The sequence below is a fragment of the Balaenoptera musculus genome, chromosome 12 (assembly GCF_009873245.2).
Source record: "Balaenoptera musculus isolate JJ_BM4_2016_0621 chromosome 12, mBalMus1.pri.v3, whole genome shotgun sequence".
Lineage (NCBI taxonomy): Eukaryota > Metazoa > Chordata > Mammalia > Artiodactyla > Balaenopteridae > Balaenoptera > Balaenoptera musculus.
Window position 1 is genome coordinate 8010046 of NC_045796.1, and position 22035 is coordinate 8032080.

Genomic DNA, 22035 nt, shown 5'->3' on the forward strand with positions numbered 1-22035 from the left:
CAGGCCGCTGGCACCTGGGCACACACCTCGGAGCTCACCGCTCACCAGCCGCCGTCCCCTGGGCGGCAGGGGATCTCGCGGGCTCGGTCCACGGCCGTACGACTCAGCAACGCCTGCGTCGCAGGGACGTAGGCCACGGCCCCAGCCACGTAACGAAGAGTCCACAGCGCTCAGGCCGGGGCCGGACCAGCCCCTACACACCCAGGTGTGTTCAAGTCGGGGGCCCACAGCTCCCTGCCCCCGGCACCTCTGCGGTCACGCTGGAGACAGAGGGGGTCCACCTGGCCTCTGCCGGCCCCGCCCCTTACGGGCACGTGGTCACACACGTGTCCACGTGCGGTCACCCACGAGCGGCCTCCGGCTCTCCATCTGCGACATGAAGAGCCCCCCTGCCCCCTCTCCGGGCCGCGGAGCCCTCCAAAACAAAGAATCGCTCCCACCGCGAGGCTCGTCTCCGGCGTGAGCCGCGACTGGTCTGCACACCGTCCGAGCCCCGCCCGGGACAGAGTAAGGCCGCCCCCCGCCACGCACTGCCTCGCGGCCACACGTCCTCCAGTGATCACACGTGCCACGCTGCGAAACGCAAGCGAGCGTCAGAAAGCAGCCAGGCGGCGGCCCCGAGACAGCGGGCGCCGGGGCAGCAGCGCTACCTTGAAGGTGCTCTTGGAGAGGCTGGACAGGTTGAAGCTGTAGTGCAGCTGCGCGTCCGTCAGGGAGCAGCCCTTTGCCTTCACCTCGTCAGGACACACCAGCGGCGTCTCCCACTCGAACACAAAGTCGCAGTCGCTGGTCCTCAGCAGCTTCGGAGTGCCCTGTTTTAAGGCAGGGCTCGGGCTTGAACCCACGCGGGTTAACAAGCACAGCGTCCTCCCTGCTCCCCCGCAAGTGCTGGAGACACCTGCCCGGGGGCCGCGGGCTCCTGCGCTGCCTCCAGACCGCCAGGGGCTCGGGGTGACCCACGGGGGCCTCTCTCCAAGAGGACGGAGCCATCGTCCCCGCCAGCAGCAAGGAAGCAGCACTGCCCTCCAGCACCGCGAGGCAGGCCTGCGCACGCCCCAGCTCCTCGCTGCCCCTGGGCCGTGGCCCTGCACCCACAGAGGCACAGCATCTCAGGGCTCCACGCTACCAGCTCAAAGGCAGAAAGCGAGGGATCTTTAAACGTCGTGACAGAGAGGCGTGTGAAACCAAGACCCTCCCGCCGCGAAGGACGGAGGCAAGTGATTCTGTATGCATCTCTGCTCCACCGCCTCTGGAAGCTGAGGGTTTACGATAAGGTAGAGAAGTGACCTGGCAAGACATTCCACAAGCCAAGTATCATAAATAAATATAAATCAAGGTGCTTTCTCCCTCCCTCATTCAGCGACAGCCACAAAAACAGATAAGGAAATTCATTTTTAGCTGTAGCTGAGAATCTGTTTTTCTATAAATGTAAGTGAAGAAAATATCTCCACTAAAGATAAAAAAACACAGGGAGAGAAAATCTCCTCGAAAATCCTTCCAAACTTGACACACATGCAGCGTGAGATACCGTTTCTAAAACCCCAAAGTACTGACCACTCTTAGCACGCCGCTGCTCCGAGACCAGCGCAAGTCCAGGGGTACCTGCGGACGTGTGTCCAGACGCCCCACTTGCAGAGACAAGGGAGCCGACGATCACGGCCTCCCTCGCCTTGATCACTCAGGAGTATCCTCACACCCAACAGTTTGTGAACAGGGAAAGGTCTGTCTGGGAGCTCTGGGGCTCTATATGCAGAGGCCCCAGAAAGCAGTGGTTTGTTTCTCCCCCTTCTCTCAATGACTGTACTGTCCCTCCTTGGCAGGCTGCTGCCAGGCCACTTCCTGCCACTGTCCAGTCACCCATCTGTGGCAGCCACAGCCCCCTCTCCCTCACAAACCTGCTACAGGCCAGGGATTCAGAATGTCATCTTACTGAGATTCCATGTTACAGAACCACGACCTTTACTTGCACTCCTTCAGCCACAAGAGTCTTAGAATTCATCACCTTCAGGGTTTTCAGAGGCAGTTCAGGATATGTGTGTCTTACACATACACATACACACACACACACACACACACACACACGGTCCTGTAATCAAGTACATTAACACTTCTACATAGTCACATCAGGTGTGACAAATACAGACCATAAGTAGCCCCAGTCCACTCACGTCAAAGGATTGTTAAGTTTTTGGAGTTTTAGGGATTTCAGAAGCACAGGTAAGGGGCTGAAAGCCAGGCTGCCTGGAGCAAAGAGCTCTCCACTGGAGCAGTGGGTGGGCGCCCAGCTGCCCCTGCAGAGCCATGTGACATCAGGCGGCCCTTCTGAGTCAGTGCAAAACAGGGGCCACAATCTACCAATTTATCTCCCATTTTCCGAGGGAGATTGAGAGAAAACTAATGCAAAACTCTTTATAAAACAGCACTTTTTTTTAATGGAAACCAGTTCTGTTTTTTAAATGCATGTAAAACAAAAATCAATGGCCTCCTTAAAAGTAGATTGTACAAATCTGTTGTAGCTATTTTGATTCCAGAGGTCTTCTTTTGTTTGCTAACTTCCAAAATCTGGATTATGTACTGAGTGATTACAGCTGCCAAAACATCTGACTTCCCAATAAGATAAGTAATGTTATAATTTAAAAAAAGAAAACCAAAGTTGACGCTTTTGTATATTGGTAGGCAAAGGTGAAGGCCACTTCTATGCTCAAGTGTTTCATATTTTAAAATTACAACAAGCCTCTGTGTGCAAAATCTGCCCTGGTAACTCAGGGTGGGCTTATGTTAAATTAATGGCTTTAAGTTATTCCATGCACCACTGGCACACCGCATGATGCAAGGCAGGCATTGTGAACACAGGCATTCTTGGTCTGAAACAGGCTTTATGGGTTTCCAGCTCTGGTTCATTGACCCTCACTTTGGCTCCTACCTTGTAAACAGGCGCTCACTTACCATGCTCACACCCCTCTTACAATGAAAGGCGATCAGTGAGGTGTAGTTGAAATGCTTGTCCACCAGGCAAGGAGTACTACTTTCAAAGTTCAAGTAAACTTCGTTAGCTATGGGATTGAGTATCGGAGGTCCTGTGACTCGACCAATATCCTAAACAAAGAAAAAAGCAATGTTTCAGAGAAGTAATTTTTCCCCAAGTTAGTGGAAGAACGGCTAACAGAGAATTGCAAAAATTAACATGCCATCTGTTTTAAAGATGAGTAGCACCTAAAGACATTGGGTTAATAGCAGCTCATTTGAAAAGTCCTGACAATAAGGCACCACAAAGAAACCTGTTTGCCAGTGGTTATCAGTTTCGGTCCTACATTAGTAACAATTGTTCTACTCAGGGTCAATTTTTGACAATTCTAGGCAACAGGCATGTTGCCTCTCTCTCCAGTTACACCGGGGCAGCTGCACGGTTTCTGGCTCCGGCTGGCGGGAAGCAGGAGCCCACGTGGCTGCCCCAACAACGCCCCGTCTCCTCCTGTCCAGCCCCGCGCCGGGACAGCTGCTTCCTCGGCGGTGCTCACGGCGTGGCCTCAGGGGGCACTGAGCACACGCTTACTCACTCCGCGCGGTCTTCCGCGGCTTCACACAGCGCCTGGCACACGCTGGCTGCTCGGCAAGTGTTTTCGAGCAAATAAACACGCGAGTGAACGAAAAGTGACCGGCCAGGAACAGTGTGTATGTACACGTGTGTGTGTGTGTGTGTGAGAGATGTGTGTGTGATGAGTGCATGTGATGAGTGCGGTTGTGTGTGATGAGTGTGTGAGATGAATTTGCGATAAGTGTGATGACTGTGTGATGTGCGTGAGATGAGGGTGTGTGATGAGTGTGATGACTGTGATGAGTGCGTGTGACGAGTGGGAGATGTGTGTGTGATAAGTGTGCATGATGTGTGCGTGTGATGAGTGTGAGATGCATGAGTGTGATGAGTGCGTGTGAGATGAGCGTGATGAGTGTGATGAGTGCATGTGATGACTGTGTGTGAGATGAGTGTGATGAGTGTGTGTGATGAGTGTGAGATGCATGTGAGATGAGTGTGATGTGTGTGTGATGAGTGTGTGTGTGAGATGAGCATGTGTGTACTGAGTGTGTGTGTGTGTGAATGAAGCCACAACGTGCTTTGTTCACCACTGTGGGGCATGTTAGGTCCACAATGACACAACACCCTCTCTAATTAGAGAACTTCCTGCATTTTTTTAAATCTGAGAAAAAGTAGCCGGATGGGAAAACAAAGCAGACTGGACCTGTCAGCAAGTGGTTCACACCAAGGCTCTCCCCTGCCACCACTAGAAAGGCTGACACCACAGCCCTTCCTGCCAACATCTGGTTGCTCCAGGCCCTGCACTTGTCACATAGCTATGCCTCTGTCAAGTTCATATCACGGCCCACTTCCCCACCCCTCCCAACGTCTCTCCCCACCAACACCACAGATAACATCCATTTTTTAAAAGGACATCTAGATACCTTATGACACGACTCCCTGTTTAAAGAATGCAGACAAACACACCACTTTTGAGATGCATTTCAAATAAAACATACCAAGAATCTGACAAAACATGAATATAACTCATGGAGACAATGTTTAGAGATCCAAATCTATACTGGAAGGCAGAACACTCAGCTATTAGCAAACCAGCTTATACCCTTAATTACAACTCATTTACCAAAGAACCTGCTTGCACTTCACAAGCGTTTCAGTGACACAAGACCCGCATGTAAGCCAAGAAACCAAGTTCCATCAGCGTCCTTGAGCCTTCTGACCTGATACGAAACAGTGTGTCTACACGTGTGCTCACGTTTTCTTCCATAACTACTGACCACCCTCATCCGCCGACAGCTCAACGCACAGACCCTTGCAGTCCGCCTCCCCTAGTGGACTCAGACACACGTAGTCCTGGCTCATTTCCCCAGTCTTTCTGCCTGAAAACTCTCCAGTGAAAGCCAGAAACACGGCATGAAGGAGACTGTTACAAATCTTGCAGGATGGTCTCCGCCCTTGGTTCCCTACTCACTATGGGGGCGCCGTCGACGGGAACTTTGCACACAGCGGCGCCGGCGGGACAAGGCACCCCGTGCATGGGGCTCAGCGGCTGGCAGATGTTGATGTAGAAGTCCGGGCTGGTGTCGGGGGCGTCGTCCTCGCTCTCATCGTACGCTTCGTACCCCCCGGTGCGGTGGATGAGGGGGGACAAGTCGATGACGGAGCTGCCGTTCCTCACGGAACATTCCGTCTGTCAAGCAGGAAACAGGCCTCGTTGGTGTCTGCAATACGTGTTCCTGACCCCCAAGTCACCCACGAGAACATAAGCTGAACCAAAAGAGCACGAAGGGTGGACCAGCGCCCCAAATGCTTGGTTACCTAACATCGGGCACTTTGAACCAAGTATGACTGGGGCCCCAAGAGTGGATGAGACAGGCTGGGGGCCCGAGGGAGTCGCAGGAGAAGCGGCGCGGGGCCCCCAGGTGGGCCGTGCCACACGGGCCCAGCCCGACTCACCACCTGCTCGCAGGCGAGGGGCGTGTGCCAGTACAAGAAGAGCGTGCACGTCTGCTTGTCCAGGGAGATGAGCACGGGCCTGTTGGTGGGCCCGGCCTCGGGCCTGCACACGAAGCTGATCACGCTCTTGTAGCTCAGGCCGGTCTTGGAAGGACAGGGGGAGCCATCCTCGTACACCAGCTGTAAGACCTGGTCCACGTACTTCAGCCTCTTGCTCGCCTTGCCCACGCTGATCCTGGTCTGCCCGAAGCAGGCCCCTGTCCCAAACGCACAAGGGAGAGTGGAAGACACACAATTATGGATTCAAACCACACGCTTTCCCATGAGAACTTTCTGCAGAACCAGACTTTGAAATTCACAGCTAACACTCGGGAGGGTCCCGTGTGGTTTTAGCAAATGTTACACATCTAGTATTCCATCACGTGGCCACGAAGCCCCCGCACCCCAACCAGTCCACTGCTGCCGATGAAGGCATCTGACCTCTTCGCGGGAGGGACGCGGAGGCTGAGGCCGACCTCGGGGCCGGGAGGGCGGGCCGCACTCACCTACGCCAGGGGCGCAGTTCTCGTTGTCCCCGCACACGCTGAGGTAGACCAGCCCCTTCTCGCTGTAGGCGGCAGTGTACCCGGCCCTGCCGCTTAGAGAGCTCAGGTCAAACAGGTGTCCTGCTCGGGGGAAGGGATGGGGACACCGTGACCCATCACCGGCGCTCACACACAGATCCCGCCGGCCATCGGGCCTCCTGATTCCTCGTCACGTGTCACCGCCCCCCTTTGCTGACGCGGCCCCCAAAACCTTCCTGACAGCTAGAAAGTACCCAGGAGACAGCGGCTCAGGGTGTCCTCCTGCGCCCGGGCCACAGCGGCCACGGCGATTCCGCCGGCATCCCTCCCGCTGCCAGTGACCCACCCCCAAACCTTTCCGGGCCCCAGCGCTGAGATCCTGTGGTTTCCTCGTTGCCCCACGTCAACTCTGAAAGGAGCAGGAGACTGACTCCAGCTCCGCCAGCCTAGAGCTTGGGACCAGCGCCCCAGAAACAGGAGTTACGGGGAGCACGGCTTCCAGGGAGGGGCTCAGTCTCTTCTCCACTGAAGAGCCACAAGTCAACAGGACCGGGCAGATCCAGCAGGAAAGGCCAAACGTGCACCCACAGGACAGGATGCTGCTGCCCGGGGTGCCTGCTCCCTGCCTCACACTGGGTCTCTCACGCTTGCGCGCGCGCACGTGTGTCTGTATGCAGTGCGCGCGTGTGCGTGCACGTGCATGCCCGTGTATGCATGCGTGTGTGTGTGCGCGTGTGTGTATGCACCTGCGTGGCCGTGTGTGTATGCACGTGCACGTGTGTGCGCCCACATGTGTGTGTGCGTGTGCGCGCACGTGTGTATGCATCTGTGTGGCCGTGTGTGTATACACGTGTGTGCCCGTGTATGCACATGTGTGTGCGCGTGTGTACCTACGTGTGTGTGTGTGTGTGCACGTGCACTTGCGCGTGTGTTGAGGGGGTGGGGATGGGTGGCCGGCAGCGCCCCTCACCCGTGGAGGGGTTGGTGACCTGGCAGTCGTCGTGCACGTTGCTCTTCACAGGGCAGGCGGCGGCCGTGGGCCAGGAGAAGGTGTACTCGCAGTCCTCCACGGCACTGAGGAACATGGGCCTGGAGTTCTAGAAACAGGCGAAGGACAGACAGCTGCTGACGGGGTGCACACCTGACGCAGGTAACAGCGCCCACTGGCGTCGAGCAGGAGCTCCCCTGTGACGCACCACAAGCCCGTGACACACCCGTCTCGGTGTCTTCACGGGACGAGGGCAGACTGGGGAGAAGCAAAGGGTCAGGGTTTGCTCCTGAGATACCCCTGGGGGCTTGACACACACAGGGTGAGAGAGAGCCGGAAATCCCCTCGGGGGACAGGGACGTGTTCCGACAGCTAAGGCTTCTAAGGTGGGGGCGGGGACGGGGTGGCGAAGGGTGCTCAAAGGGCGACCGCGAGGCACGAACGAGGAAATAAATGGTACCGTCCCGAAAAACGGAACCGGCATCTGTTAATGATGGACATAACAGGGAGACCCGCAGGGAGAACCGGTCATGAACTAACTAATCCCTCCACCACCTGGGCTAAGGCTCCCTGCCTCTCAGACGTGTCTCGTCCACACGGCGAGGGTAAAAAGGTAAGATTTGTGCAGCAGCGCCCTCCTTCCCAGATAAACCAGCCCCCGGCACCCGCGTGCAGAGCCCTCCACAGACCAAGCAGCTGTCTTGCTCTGCCGTGAGCCTCTCCACTCAGTTACAGAGCTGAGCGAGTCTGTAGGGGCCCAGGAGCACGGATGCCAGCAGCGCAGGGGCCCAGGCTCAGCCTCTGCACAGCGTCCTGAGGGGAAACCTCAGCTGCCACCCCGTCAAGGGGGCAGACCTCCGGCTCCTCCCGCCACGGCTGCCCACACGCAGCTGCACGGTGGTGCTCTGTCCTGACACTGAGGATGGAGTGCACTGGGCCAGCCTGACCTCACTCCTGAATCTTACAAGACAGCACACAGGCTGCACCTTCATCTCCGAGGCAGAGGTGCTCCCGCGGTGAAAAAACCGTCCAGAGAAACCATTAATTCAGCCCCCACCTGCTGAACTGCATGTACCAACCCGTCAGGGAAGGAATCGTCCAGAGATGAGATGAGAACCCAGTTACCACGCACCAACCACATGCCAGAAACGGTGCCCGGCGCTCCACGCCTCCTCTCTCTAACCTCATAGCGAATTGGCAGGACAGGCCAAGCTCGTGTTGGTAACAGGTGTTCAGTTTAGGGAGGTTAAGTGACCGAGGTACACGGCCAGGAAGTGGAAGAGCTACCTTGGAACCGGGTCTGCCCAACCTTCTGCTTTACCCAAGTGCCTCCATGAAGACAAGGGCAGGTTATCAAATATCAGTTCTCTCTCCGGCCTTCAGGGATCTGAGTCAAACTTCAAAGAGAACCACCGAATTCTGGAACAAGAACTGCCAGGGTGGACACCCCGGGACCATGGGCCCGAGGCCGCGCCGCCCATGCCCTTCGTTAGGCTGGGTCACCCCGAGCTCTTCAACTCACATCCCAGGAAGTGAGACATCAGTCTCGCTGACCCTGGACTCGCACGGGGGCCGAGACAGCTGTGTCACTTACGAGTTGGCTCTCGCTGCACGAGAAGCGGATGGTGGTGGACTTCTTCCGGATCTGGTCCGGACACAGGTCACCATCGACGTACCTCAGGAGAGTCATGCCCTCGCTCCACTGAGGGCCATCCCTCACTCTGCCCAGGTTCACGGGCTTGGAGCCACCCAGCAGACACACAGCCGCCTCCGGAGGGCACGGCTCTGCAGCACAAGCAGAGACAGTTAGGAGTGACCATCAGCCCCTGTCCAGTCTAGGACTTAACAAGGGACGTAACGTCCGGCACACGACATAGTTGATTCTAACAATCACTGCAAAATATCAGTGTTTTCTTTCATTAAGTCAGATGCCAACGACACCATGAGTTCTCACTCCATGAAACGCTGTTTTACCACAGATGGGTTGGGGGTGAGCATGGGGTGTGGGGAGAATTCAAGGCAGAATAGCCTCAATTATTTCTGATCCCCAAACAAGATGAAGCTGAAACACCTAGATTACGCCCATGGAACATTTTAAATGGCCTATATTCACGTGCTATCTTACTTTAAGAAGTCACCAAGAACTGTGCCAATTTCCCAGTCCCCGAAATGTCTGAGTCATCTGCCCTGGGTAAAGAACGAGTCCCACTTCGTGGTTAATAAGAGCCTCGGTGTCGCCCATCTAGCCAGCATACAAAGCAAGGGGAAGTGGGCCATGGCCTCAAACCATGCAGAGGAGAAAAATAACTTTCTGGGTTTGTTTTTTTTCTTTTTTAAAAAAAAAAAAAAAAGACAGGAACATTGCCCCCTCTGAGTTGAGCCAGACAAGAGGCTGCCTCAGTGAGGCTGCATAAAACTCCAAGAAAACGGGACAGGTTTCGTCTCCAGGATCCCAGTGGGCCGCGGATGGCACCAAGGTCTCCGTGGGTTGCTGCTCCTAGTCGCACGGGTACAACTGAGTTCTAGCCTCTCATCGCTGGCACCAAGGGTCTGGGTGCATCCTAACAGGACCCCACCCACTCTGCTCTCAATGAATACAGAGGGCACATACCCAGAGCTCCATCTCCCACCCTCCTATCTCTTGCCCTGGCTAAGAATTACCTGCCACGGGGATTATTTCTACCCACCCTCCAGCTCCCCACGTTCAAACAACGGTTATACTGCTCCCAACAGAGCCTTCAGCACTGATTTACCCTGGACCACACCAGGGGTGGGTCATCAAGACCCTCAGATAATTCCTCCTGCTGCTTCTTGGCAAAAGCACTCATGTGTCAGAGAGCGACGCGCCGTCGAAGAATCCGCTCTTACTTCCTCTTCGCCCATAAACTCACTACAAGCCATGAGCACCCCCGCCAGAGAGCTCACTCACCCGAGCCAGCCTGCGGAGCCAGAGACTTGCACACGTTGATGAGGTAGTGTTCAGTGGCTCCCGTCCTCGTGACGGCTTCCCAGTTGCCACTGTACCTCGACAGGGATGAGAGATCGAAGGTGTTCCCAGCCCCGTCTCTGAGGGGAAGAAAGCGCCACGGTGAGGTTCAGCTGGATTCTAACAGAGTCTAGCGCTCCGTCTGCAGAGGATCAGCATAAAGGCAGAGTCTACTCCTGACACCCTGGGAATCAGATCCTGCCAGGGACAGAACTCGACACTGGACTCTCCCAGCTCCAGGCGGAATCAGCAACAACACAGCTTGAGTTCAGGAAATGTCAAGCCCCAGCTCAACAAAATTATGTTATTAACCAAAAAAAGCAAAGAGGAAGCGCCTGTCCTGCTCAGGCCAGTGAGAAGACAAGGATACACAGACAGCTAAGACACGCAATGCCCAGGGAAGTCCGGGCAGGCCACCTGCTTCCCAAGCTGGAGGACACCAACAGTCACTGAAATGAAACAGGCTAATGTTGACCTGCTCAGGTAAAGGTTTACTTACTGCACGAACCCCAAGCAGGGACAGACACTGAGAGCCAGCCCTACGCCAGGTGCAGAGTTAATGGTAAGAAAGAGAAACACTCCCTCTGCAGGGCGCCAGATCCAGGTGGAGACAGAGGACAACCACACATGCCACTTCACCAGGCGGTAACCTCAGCACATCAGAGACTGAGAATCACCCATTCATTCAAAAACTACATGCCACCTGGGGCTACTGTGTTGAAGGAAAGAGATAAAAATCGCCCATTTTATGAAGTCTGCAGAAGTCACAAGGTAATTTTTTAAAATGTACAGTATGTCAGACGGCAATTACAGTGAAGAGGGAAAAAAAGGCCGGGAAGTGGGTATGAAGTTTGGAAGGGGAAAGAGGAGGTGAGATTTTAGACAATGGCCAGAGAAGGCCTTCCTGAGGAGGCCACCTCTGAATAAACTCAGAAAGACGCGGAAGAGCCAGTCACGCAGGGACCCGGCAAAGCGCAGCACGGGCAGAGGCAGCAGCGGGAGCAAAGGGCCTGAGGTGCGGAGAGCCCGGTGCGCTCGCAGGGAAGCAAGGAGCCCCGTGTGGCTGGAGCAGAGCAGACGTGAGGAGTGACGCAGCAGGGGCTGAGGGTAGCATCACATGGAGCGTTCCAGCAGGGAGAGACAGGGGCTTCACCGCATTGAGGGGTCTCAGCAACAGCCTGGGCCGACTTACAGTCTAACAGGGCCACTCTAATCACTGTGCGGGACTAGCCCAGCGTGGGTCAGGGGACCACTGAGGGGCCACTGCGGAGATGCAGGGGCGAGATGAAGACGGCATGAACCAGGGCAGGGAGGTGCTTCCGGAAGAGAGAACTCCAGGTATTTTGAAAGTTGATGGACCATAAATGGGATGAGAGCGAAAGGATGGATCTGGCGTTAATACCAGCCTATGTGAGAGACACAGGTATTTGCAAAAGCAGGTCCTCAGGAACTTCATATAATGGACCATCTGATAGAGACTTACTGTAAATGGTTAAAGACCTAAAAGAAGAAACTGAAACTATAATAAAAGAAGGGGGGTAGAATGGAGGAAAGAAATGATGAATTAGAGTACCAACAGGGACTATCCTGGTGGTCCAGTGGTTAAGAATCCACCTTCCGGGCTTCCCTGGTGGCGCAGTGGTTGAGAATCTGCCTGCCAATGCAGGCGACACGGGTTCGAGCCCTGGTCTGGGAAGATCCCACATGCCGCGGAGCAACTAGGCCCGTGAGCCACAATTACTGAGCCAGCGCGTCTGGAGCCTGTGCTCCGCAACAAGAGAGGCCGCGATAGTGAGAGGCCCGCGCACTGCGATGAAGAGTGGCCCCCGCTTGCTGCAACTAGAGAAAGCCCTCGCACAGAAACGAAGACCCAACACAAGCCATAAATAAATAAATAAAAATTAAAAATCTTTAAAAAAAAAAAAAAAAAAAGAATCCACCTTCCAATGCAGGGGACGTGGGTTCGATCCCTGGTTGGGGAACTAATATCCCACATGCCCTGTGGGGCAACTAAGCCTGCACACCGCAACTACTGAGCCCGAGTGCCACAACTGGAGAGAAGCCCGCATGCCGCAACGAAGATCCCGCGTGCCGCAGCTAAGACCCGACGCAGCCAAAATAAATAAAAAAATTTTTTTAATTAAAAAAAAAAAAACTGTTTCTAAAATAGGTTTTAAAAAAGAAAGAGTACCAAACAGAACTCCTAGCATGAAAAGGACAGTCATGAAAATTAAAAAGGGAACAGTCAAAACAGCAAATTAAATCAGCTGATAAGAGAATTAAGTTGGAAATAGGTCTAAGGAAACAGAATACAGTCCAGAAACAGATAAATAAGATACTTGAAGACATGGTGAGGGATTCCCTGGTGGCACAATGGTTAAGAATCCGCCTGTCAATGCAGGGGACAGGGGTTCGAGCCCCGGTCCAGGAAGATCCCACATGCCACGGAGCAACTAAGCCCATGCGCCACAACTACTGAGCCCACATGCCTAGAGCCCATGCTCCGCAACAAGAGAAGCCGCTGCAATGAGAAGCCCGTGCACCGCAACGAAGAGTAGCCCCCGCTCGCCACAACTAGAGAAAGCTCACGCGCAGCAACAAAGACGCAACACAGCCAAGAGTAATTGAAAAAAATAATTTTTTTTAAAATTAAAAAAAATAATAAATAAAAGACATGGGGGATAGAATAGGAAAGCCTAAGATATGATTAATACAAGTCCCAGAAGAAAAGAGACAGAATAGGTTAGAGGCAACCTTCAAATATACAATCACTGCAAATATTTCCAAGTGAATAACAGACATTCATCTTTAGTTTAGAAAGCATCAACTTCCAAGCAACATAAATAACAAAGCCATACCTAACAAATCAGACTAAGACTGCAGAACAAACACAAGAGAAAATACACAGAAAAGGTAGGTTATCTACAAAGGAATGAAACTGGGACGGACGGGGGCAGGTTCTCTAACAGCAATACTAAGCACCGGAAGATGGTAGATTACCTTCGAAGTGCCGACGCACACAAAAAAAGTATTCACCTGGAATTCTGTACCAAGCTATTGACAATAAAACTAAGCCTTTTCAAGTAAAGACCAAGATTTAACTCGACAGAGTCTCTGTTCAAACCAAGCAGTGTGACTTACACTGCGATTTGTACCCAGGACCAAGTCGGCAACCGTGGGAGGAGCCAGCGCCACAAGATGAACCAGTAACGGACAATGGTTCCTTCACTGTCTCTAGTGCAAGGTGACACAGCTCTTCACCCCATCAGAGACCAGAAGCAAACAGTTTGCAAACCAGCACTATGCATAGCATTATACTAAACAGAGTACTTAAAGAAAGAGAATTAAGTCAAAAGCAAGGGGTAAAATGCAAAGAGGAAGAGTAAGCCAAAGAAAGAGAGACATTTCTTTTCCTCTTCAAAAGAAGAAATTTATATAGTCAAGCAACCAATGAATATTTTTTTAAATCACAATAATGACTTATTCAAGAGGTAAGAAAACAAGTCAGAACAAAAGCACTCGACCACAATACCATGGAGATGGGGAGAGAGCGTTGGTGCTACAAGGTTCTACGTTATTTTATTGTTGCAGGGATGGGTATAGTTACCAACTTTAGCTTTCCATTAAATCAAAAATACATGTTTAAGGCAACCGTTAAAAGAAAATGAATTATAATTCAGGGAATGCATGATGAGATTTTTCAAAAAGAAACAAAAAAATTATAATTAGTATCCTCAGAGATGATTAGAAGGACTTATTTGAAATTCAAAATAAAAATCTCCAAAGGATAGCCGATTTTTTAAAGTTCAGAAAATATTCCAGAATGGAGTAAAAACACAAAAACAGAAGATGCGCAATAAACTCTTCCACCAAACATACACAATTCTTGTAGGAAATGGGACGATGCCTTCAAAAACTGAGGGGAAATTAATTTGAATCTGTAACCCTACTACAGACAATCAGATTTAAGAGCAAGTTACTGGCATTTTCAGACAATGCATGGGTTCTCTCCCATCCAACCTCTCCAAAGTACAGGAGGATGCACTCTAACAAAACAAAAAAGGAAGCCAAAACAAAGGACATCAAATCCAAGAAGCAGTGGATCCAAGCCAGGAGTGATCCCAAAATGAGCTCTGATCAAAGGAGCAGAAAACACACGGCCCAAATCCGAACTGAGACCTTCCTGAAGAAGAACGGTGATTATCCGTAGACACAGCATCGTGAAGAACCCTGACAGTCTGAGATACAATGGGAAGGCATATTATTCTGTCAACAATAAAAGAGAAAGACAACGTAAAATGCCAAGATTTAACACCTATCGAGGTAGCTATGTTCCAAATATTAAGCAAACTAAATGTGGAATGATTTTTGGAGCAACTTATGAAATGGAACAAATGGGAATCTTCTGACCTAAACACTAAGCCTATCTTCCTTCAGTAAGAGGAAGCTAAGAGACACAAGATTATGTCATTTCTCTGCAGATCCAATCAGACCATGTGATTTTGCAGCAAATGATGTTTATGCAATACTGTAAACGCCGCTTATTAGTTTTTAATTCTTTAGAACCACCCTCTGAATAAAGCAGGTAAGACCGTTAAGAGCTACCCAGCAGGACACACATGTTGTAAACGTTGACAGTGCACCAGCAACAGCTTGCTGACATTGCGGCAGTGGGAGAGGCAGCGTCTGAGGCCCTCGTCTTACTTCGTGGGAAGTAAAGAGATGTCTAAAGGTGATGAAGCAAGAAACAGAGCTTAGAGTATATCATCCCATATTCTAAAGGTAGCCCAGAAGAGGAAATAAAAATGGAACTAATGAAAGTGGGGCAGGGTAGAGGGGAGAGAGACCAGAATTACATTTCTGGTGTCTGAAGACAGAGTCAACTAATACCATTTGAGGTTGACAAGCACGGGTATATTGATCATTTAGAGTCATGGAAGGCTCCAGACAGAACTACAAGAAGACATGGTAAAAAGTGGGATGAGGCTGATGGGATGGGGGAAGCTTACTTCATCTGACACAGTTTTCTACACTTATGAATTCATACAATATACACGCATAAGCTTTCATTTTAACTGATTCTTCAATTAAAGATAAAAACTGGAAGGAAACAGGGAAATGATTAATTTTTCCCCAGGACGGAATGCTGTAACTCAGTGATTCTCTTCAGGCTGGGTCCTCATGCAACAGAAACGTCAGTATGTCCCTTAAATATCCAGAAATATGTAGACCCGTGAAACCAAAATCTCCAGGGATGGAACCCAAGATGTGTATTTTGTAACAGTTCTGAGGGTGACGCTGCTGAAATTCACACACAGTGAAGACCTCCACCTTATCTCAGGAGCTGCCAACCACCTCATTTCAGAAGCCTACCTGAGCCACAGGTAACAGAACAAAGGAACCAGTGATGGCAGCTGAGAACCTGCAGGGTGGGTGTCACCCCCTGGCGCTCTCTCCTACCCCCGCCCCCCATGCAGCTCCACCATCTCCCTCTCCACGTCTTTTTCACCAGACACAGGCAGCATCCGGGGGGGGGCAGAGGCCAGGGGACACCCTGGTCACTCCAATCCACTCACACCCATGAATCATACAAGGTTTCCTGTTTCAACGCCAGTCACTTCCCTGTACCTTAACACAAGGTAATCAAAGAATATGAAAGTTGTGAAGGATTTAGCAGTTACCCTAATCCAACTCCTCAGTTTAACATTCAGGAACTAAGGCTTAGAGAAATCACCTGACTAATCTAATCCCCTGTCCCCCGCCCGGCCACTAACTTTTTTTTTTTTTTTTTTTTAATATTTATTTATTTATTTGGTTGTGCCGGGTCTCAGTTGCTACTGTGGGCTCCTTAGTTGTGGCATGTGAACTCTTAGTCGCAGCATGCACGTGGGATCTAGTTCCCTGGCCAGGGATCGAACCCGGGCCCCCTGCATTGGGAGTGTGGAGTCTTAGCCACTGCGCCACCAGGGAAGTCTCCCGGCCACTAACTATTAAAGCAAAATATTATCAAGTAAACCTGACTGCCCCAGGGTCAACACCCGCATTGACTTACTTGAATGAGCACTCGGTCAGGTCGAAGGGCGGGCAGGCATACTGCGTGTGCCACTCGAACAAGTAGGAGCAGTCAGAAGTCTCCTGGAGAAACACCGGCTGCGGGAGTGGAGAGACGTGTCCGTGAAACGGGACACGTCAGGTAGTCGGTGCTTTAAGGATGCAAATAGTAAGGGATGGGCCTGCTCATTACACTCTACACAGACTGATCAAGGTGTGAACACAGTTTCTGTAAATAACGTACTTAAACTAAGCTAACCAGGAAGTTTTATGAGACGTAAGAGCAGATTCACTTTGTAAAGACAAAGGCAAAGGGGTGAGGGCAAAGCGGCCCCCCGCTGCGTCGAGCACACTCACCGCCCGGGTGCTGCGGTCACAGTAGAAGATGATGGTCGTGGAGCGCTGGTACACCTTATGGCAGGTGTCCCCACCGGTGTAGTTCATCTTCAACACCCCGTTCTCATAGGTCAGCTTCTGGGTGAGGAGACCTGCTCAAGAAGCAGCCAGTTCAACAAGAATCAGTTCAGGAAGCCCCAGGCAGGTCAACACAGACATGGTGCATCACACACGCTGAACAAACACAAGACCAAGTGTGCCTGGCCTACTGGCACTGGACCACCGACTCTGTCACATGACACTGCAGAGACTAGAATCAGTCCTCCTCCCGCCCAAGGCTGCGACCTTATAGACTAAGCACAGGATCAATGACGTACAGAGACCCCTGGCCTGATGAGCTCAGAGGATGTCGCTTCCTCTTCACAGCCCTCAGGGAGGCCCATGTACTCACCCCATCAGCTACTTCAACTTCTTTCTTAAAGATTCTTAAACTTATCATCACTTGCCCAGCTGTTGAGACAGCATGAGGACCAACAGCCTGTCTTATACATTTTACAGCCCAACCCTGTATGAAATGTGTCCCCTTTGTCTCAGTTCTAGAAAGTACTACCTCAGAACACCCATTAATAGTCCAGTGGGTCCCAAACTTGGAATAAAAAGAAGACATATGATCTTAGAATCGGTAACTGGTATTGCTAAATAAGAATGAAATAAACGCTAACAACATTTATCAGTACACGTCATGGTGATGAAAATCAAATGAAATCAGAAACATCATTGGGTGTGCGGGGGCGGGGGGGAGGGCCGGGGGGCGGAGCCAAGATAGCAGTGTGGGAAGACGCAGAGTTTGCATCTCCCCACAACTAAGGTGCCTGCCGGACGCTGGTGGGGGACCCTGACACCTAAGGAGACGGGAAGAACCCCCGAGCAAACTGGTAGGACGTGGGGGACTGAGGGGGTTGGAGAAGTGGAGACCCGATAGGACCGGCGCCCCTGAGGGGTGGCTGAGGTGGGGAGGGGTTCCCATGCCCGAAGGGACCCCCAGGGGCTCGGATCAGCGGGGAGCAGGCCCAGCGTTTCCCCTGCCCAGTTGGCCGGGGAAGTCTGCCCAGCTCCCGGACCGGGTCCTACACCCTCAGAGGTCCCCTCCGGGCCGGGTTAATCCTGGGGACATAGGAGGGAGGCCAGGAGAGAACAGGAGAGGCAGGAGGGAGGTGGCTCTCCAGGACCAGAGGAGCAGGAAAGGAGCAAGGGCGTTTGCCCCGCCCACTCAAACCCAGGAAGGCTGCTGGGCTCCCAGGTGGGGTCCCCCGCCCTATGAGACCAGGGGCAGGAGGCACATCTGGGCCCCTTCTGTTCCTTGAGCCTGAGCCCCACCCCCTACACCCACCAGGGCCTTTTCCAGCCCTGTGGGTACTAAGCATAGGCCCCGCCCACCACCCAAACCTCACCCCCGCTTAGGCCCTGCCCTCCACAGCCAAGGCCTTTTCCATTTTTTTTCTCCTCTTTTTTTTTTTTTTTTTTTTTTACTATTGTGGTTCCTTTTTACCTTCCAGTTGTTGTTTCATCTATATTTTTATTTTTATATTTTTTCTAACATATCCGTTAGTTTCCTAGTCTAACTGTATTTTTTACTTTGTTATTGTTTGTTTTTTTTTTTTTGCCACCCCTCGCAGCTTGCAGGATCTTGGTTCACAAGCCGGAGGTCAGGCCAAAGCTCCGGCAGTGGGAGCTCTGAATCTCAACCACTGGACTAACAGAGAACTTCAGACCCCAGGGAATATTTATCAGAGTGAGGTCTCCCAGAGGTCCTCATCTCAGCACCAAGACCCAGCTCTACCCAACAGCCTACAAACTCCAGTGTTGGAAGCCTCAGGCCAAACAACCAGTAAGACAGGAACACAATCCCACTCATTTAAAAAAAGGAAGAAAAAAAAAAAGAGACAGCAAAAAAGTACGTCACAGATGAAGGAGCAAGGTAAAAACCTACAAGATCAAATAAATGAGGAGGAAATAGGCAATCTACCTGAAAAAGAATTCAGAGTAATGATAGTAAAGATGATCCAGAATCTCGGAAATAGAATGGAGGCACGGATTGAGAAAATACAAGAAATGTTTAAGAAAGATCTAGAAGAACTAAAGAACAAACAAACAGAGATGAACAACACAATAAGTGAAATAAAAAATACACTAGAAGGAATCAATAACAGAATAACAGAGGCAGAAGAACGAGTACATGAGCTGGAAGACAAAACGGTGGAAATAACTGCCGAGGAGCAGAATAAAGAAAAAAGAATGAAAAGAATTGGAGACAATCTCAGAGACCGCTGGGACAACACTAAAAGCAACAATATTAGAATTATAGGGGTCTCAGAAAAAGAAAAGAAAAAGAAAGGCTCTGAGAAAATATCTGAAGAGATTATAGTGGAAAACTTCACAAACATGGGAAAGGAAATAGTCACCCAAGTCCAGGAAGCACACAGAGTCCCACACAGGATAAACCCTAGGAGAAACACACCAAAACACATATTAATAAAACTAACAAAAATTAAATTCAAAGAAAAAATATTCAAAGCAGCAAGGGAAAAACAAAAAATAACATACAAAGGAATCCCCAATAAGGTCATCAGCTGATTTTTCAGCAGAAACTCTGCAGGCCAGAAGGGAGTAGCAGGATATACTTAAAGCGATGAAAAAGAAAACCTACAACCAAGATTACTCTACCCAGCAAGGATCTCATTCAGATTCGATGGAGAAATCAAAACCTTTTCAGACAAGCAAAAAGCTAAGAGAGTCCAGCACCACCAAATTAGCTTAACAACAAATGCTAAAGAAACTTCTCTAGGCAGGAAACACAAGAAAAAGACCCACAAAAACAAACCCAAAACAATTAAGAAAATGGTAATCAGAACATACATATCGATAATAACCTTGAATGTAAATGGACTAAATGTCCCAACCAAAAGACATAGACTGGCTGAATGGATACAAAAACAAGATCCGTATATATGCTGTCTACAAGAGACCCACTTCAGACCTAGGGACACATACAGACTAGAAGTGAAGGGATGGAAAAAGATATTCCATGCAAATGGAAATCAGAAGAAAGCTGGAGTAGCAATACTTGTATCAGATAAAATAGACTTTAAGACTGTTACAAGAGATAAGGAAGGACACTACATAATGATCAAGGGATCAATCCAAGATGATATAGCAATTATAAATGTTTATGCACCCAACATAGGAGCACCTCAACACATAAGACAAATGCTAACAACCATGAAAGGGGAAATCAAAAGTAACACAATAATAGTAGGGGACTTTAACACCCCACTTACACCAATGGACAGATCATCCAAACAGAAAATAAATAAGGAAACACAAGCTTTAAGTGACACAATAGACCAGATAGATTTAATTGATATTTATAGACCTTTCCACCCGAAAGTGGTAGAATACACTTTCTTCTCAAGTGCACACAGAACATTCTCCAGGATAGATCATACCCTGGGTCACATATCAAGCCTCAGAAAATTTAAGAAAATTGAAATTGTATCAAGTATCTTTTCTGACCACAACGCTATGAGATTGGAAATCAATTACAGGAAAAAAATTGTAAAAACCAAATACATGGAGGCTGAACAGTGCGCTACTAAATAACCAAGAGATCACTGAAGAAATCAAAGAAAAAATAAAAAAATACATAGAAACAAATAACAACTAAAACACAATGACCCTATGGGATGCAGCAAAAGCAGTTCTAAGAGGGAAGTTTATAGCAATTCAATCTCACCTCAAGAAGCAAGAAAAATCTCAAACAATCTAACCCTACATCTAAAGTAACTAGAGAAAGAAGAACAAAGAAAACCCAAAGTCAGTAAAGGAAAGAAATCACAAAGATCAGAGCATAAATAAATGAAATAGAAACAAAGAAAACAGCAAAGATCAATACAACTAAAAGCTGGTTCTTTGAGAAGATAAACAAAATTGATAAACCCTTAGCCAGACTCATCAAGAAAAAAAAGGGAAAGGACGCAAATCAATAAAATTAGAAATGAAAAAGGAGAAATCACAACTGACACTGCAGAAATACAAAGGATTATAAGAGGCTACTACAAACAACTATATGCCAATAAAGTGGACAACTATGAAGAAATGGACAAATTCTTGGAAAGGTACAATTTTCCAAGACTGAACCAGGAAGAATTAGAAAATATAAACAGACCTATCACAAGTAATGAAATTGAAACTGCAATTAAACATCTTCCAACAAACAAAAGTCCAGGACCAGATGGCTTCACAGGCGAATTCTATCAAACATTTAGAGAAGAGCTAACACCCACCCTTCCCAAACTCTTCCAAAAAACTGCAGAGGGAGGAACACTCCCAAATTCATTCTATGAAGCCACCATCGCCCTGATACCAAAACCAGAAAAAGATATCACAGAAAGAGGAAATTATAGACCAATATCACTGATGAATATGGATGCAAAAATCCTGAACAAAATACTTGCAAACAGAGTCCAACAACACATTAAAAGGATCATACACCATGATCAAGTGGGATTTATCCCAGGGATGCAAGGAGTCTTCAATATATGCAAATCAATCAATGTGATACACCATATTAACTAAGGAATAAAAACCATATGGTCATCTCAATAGACGCAGAAAAAACTTTTGACAAAATTCACACCCATTTATGATAAAAATTCTCCACAAAATGGGCATAGAGGGGAACTACCTCAACGTAATAAAGGCCATATGTGACAAAGCCACAGCAAACATCATTGTCAATGGTGAAAAACTGAAAGCATTTCCACTAAGATCAGGAACAAGATAAGGATGTCCACTCTCGGCACTGTTATTCAACATAGTTTTGGAAGTCCTAGCCACGGCAATTAGAGAAGAAAAAGAAATAAAAGGAATACAAATTGGGAAAGAAGAAGTAAAACTGTCACTCTTTGCAGATGACATGATACTATACCTAGAGAATCCTAAAGATGCCACCAGAAAACTACTAGAATTAATCAATGAATTTGGTAAGGTTGCAAGATACAAAATTAATGCACAGAAATCTCTTGCATTCCTATACGCTAACAATGAAAAATCAGAAAGAGAAAAGGAAACAATTCCATTTACCATCACAACAAAAAGAATAAAATACCTAGGAATAAACCTACCTAAGGAGGCGAAAGACTTGTACTCAGAAAACTGTAAAACACTGATGAAAGAAATCAAAGATGACATAAACAGATGGAGAAATATACCATGTTCTTGGATTGGAAGAATCAATATTGTGAAAATGACTATACTACCCAAAGCAATCTACAGATTCAATGCAATCCCTATCAAGCTACCAATGGCATTCTTCACAGAATTAGAACAAAAAATTTTACAATTTGTATGGAAACACAAAAGACCCTGAATAGCCAAGGCAATCTTGAGAAAGAAAAACGGAGCTGGAGGAATCAGGCTCCCTGACTTCAAACTATACTACAAAGCTACAGTAATCAAGACAGTATGGTACTGGCACAAAAACAGAAATATAGATCAATGGTACAGGATAGAAGGCCCAGAGATAAACCCATGCACATATGGTCACCTAATTTACAAAAAA

The 22035-nt window shown here is 49.2% G+C and overlaps 1 protein-coding gene across 1 annotated transcript in view; it reads right to left on the reverse strand.

The window, feature by feature from the left end:
- The window catches only part of IGF2R (insulin like growth factor 2 receptor), a 110092-nt gene that overhangs the window by 14992 nt on the left and 73065 nt on the right, over positions 1-22035 (reverse strand). Inside the window, exons 28-37 of the mRNA XM_036871020.1 lie at positions 16437-16567; positions 16081-16178; positions 9972-10108; positions 8637-8827; positions 7025-7151; positions 6037-6156; positions 5492-5748; positions 5007-5225; positions 2947-3096; positions 651-812 (exon numbers count right to left, since the gene is read on the reverse strand). Of these exons, the coding sequence (XP_036726915.1) occupies positions 651-812; positions 2947-3096; positions 5007-5225; positions 5492-5748; positions 6037-6156; positions 7025-7151; positions 8637-8827; positions 9972-10108; positions 16081-16178; positions 16437-16567 (1592 nt within the window). The remainder of the gene's footprint in view (positions 1-650; positions 813-2946; positions 3097-5006; positions 5226-5491; positions 5749-6036; positions 6157-7024; positions 7152-8636; positions 8828-9971; positions 10109-16080; positions 16179-16436; positions 16568-22035) is intronic.